We start from the raw sequence: 1413 nt of genomic DNA on the forward strand, positions 1-1413 counted from the left end.
CACACACACACTCATTATTTACAGACCAGAAGGGATGAAAAGTGAGAGTAACAACACCAGGACAAACTAACATATGGTGTGTATACACAGACTGAACTGCCGTTGTACAGGGAGGTGGTGTGGTCGTCTCTTCTGACCTGCTTCATCACGACAGGTTGTGATTGGTTTGTTGTGTTTTGCTCCACAGAGAAGTCCAGTCCCCTGATCGCCATCATCATCGCTGCAGTGGCGGTTCTCGCTCTCGTCATCGGCGCCGTTGGATTCTTCATCTACAGAAAGAAGAGTGGTGAGAAACCAAACCACAGACTCTTTGATTTTAGACTTTGAGTTGATGCTTTATCCAGATTTTAAAAGTGAAACAAACTTCAGTTCCCAGCCAAACAGAATGTGTTTCAACCAGTGAGAGCTGCAGGGTTTACAGCCACAGTCTGATGATCATGTGACTAAAGCATGATGGGTGAAGGGAGTGGTTACAGGAAAAGAAATAATGTCAGATCTAAACAACAGGGAGAAGGGATCTGTATCAGTTTGAGTTTTAGTATTTTCAGCTGCAACAACTGAAATTATTTGTATTTTCTTTTCATTTCAGCCCAGTGTTCTCCATCTTGTAAGTAACGCTTGTTTCTACTGTGTTTTCTGTGATGTCACATGATCTCTGTAGAGTAAAAAGGTTCTTGTGTTTTGTGCTGAAGACGTTCTGTATCAGTTTGAGTGAGTATAAGAGGAGATTATCACTGGGAAAACAGGTGATGAATTCTGGAAGCTGCTCACAGGGAGCAGATGCTGAAGCAGTTCTTTGACTTCAGTCTTTGAGTTGAGCTCTTATCCAGTTTGCAAAGCTGAAATAAGTCCACGCCACAGACTGATGCAGCCAACAGGAAGCTCTGGAAGCTTCTAACATGACCCCAGCTTAATGATATTATAGAGAAATACTGGGGTATTTCTGTAGACAATTTAAGTGAGAACTATTAGGTTTATTAGTGGAGATACTTTATCCTGGTATTTACAACTGTGACTCTGAAATCATGTCTTTTCTTTTTATTTCAGTGAAATTCTTGCCACAAAGTAAGTTGAACTTGTTTTTACTGTGTTTTAAAAGTTAGACTTTGAGTGGATGTTCATGTCCAGAGTGGTTGAGTGAGTGAGTGAGTGGTTGAGTCAGTCCAAGTAAGGAAACCTATGTTTTCAGCAACGACTGTCAGTCACTGTCTTTATTCTGTCAGAGTGAAAGTGTCAGTGTCAGCTGCCATGTTTTTCACCATGTGTCTCTGGTAAAGTCAAGTGTAGTCCAAGTGTCGCCCCTCTAAATGCTTATCTAAAGGTAAGTTAACATGTGGGTGTCATGTCTCTAAGCACCTGAGTCTCTTTTATATAAAGGTCATGAAGTCAGTTTTCCAGGATCAGATCTGGCAA

At 41.3% G+C, this 1413-nt stretch overlaps 1 protein-coding gene across 1 annotated transcript in view; it reads left to right on the forward strand.

Annotated features, from left to right (window-relative positions):
• LOC111239935 (H-2 class I histocompatibility antigen, Q10 alpha chain-like) overlaps window positions 1-1118 on the forward strand; it is a gene marked incomplete at its 5' end in the record, with an annotated part of 1605 nt that extends 487 nt beyond the window's left edge. Inside the window, 2 exons of the mRNA XM_022769882.1 lie at window positions 91-286; window positions 1048-1118. Of these exons, the coding sequence (XP_022625603.1) occupies window positions 91-286; window positions 1048-1103 (252 nt within the window). The remainder of the gene's footprint in view (window positions 1-90; window positions 287-1047) is intronic.
• Between the last annotated feature and the right edge of the window lie 295 nt (window positions 1119-1413).

The sequence above is a fragment of the Seriola dumerili genome, unplaced genomic scaffold (genome assembly GCF_002260705.1).
Source record: "Seriola dumerili isolate Sdu_G_001 unplaced genomic scaffold, Sdu_1.0 BDQW01006591.1, whole genome shotgun sequence".
NCBI classification, from domain to species: Eukaryota; Metazoa; Chordata; class Actinopteri; order Carangiformes; family Carangidae; genus Seriola; species Seriola dumerili.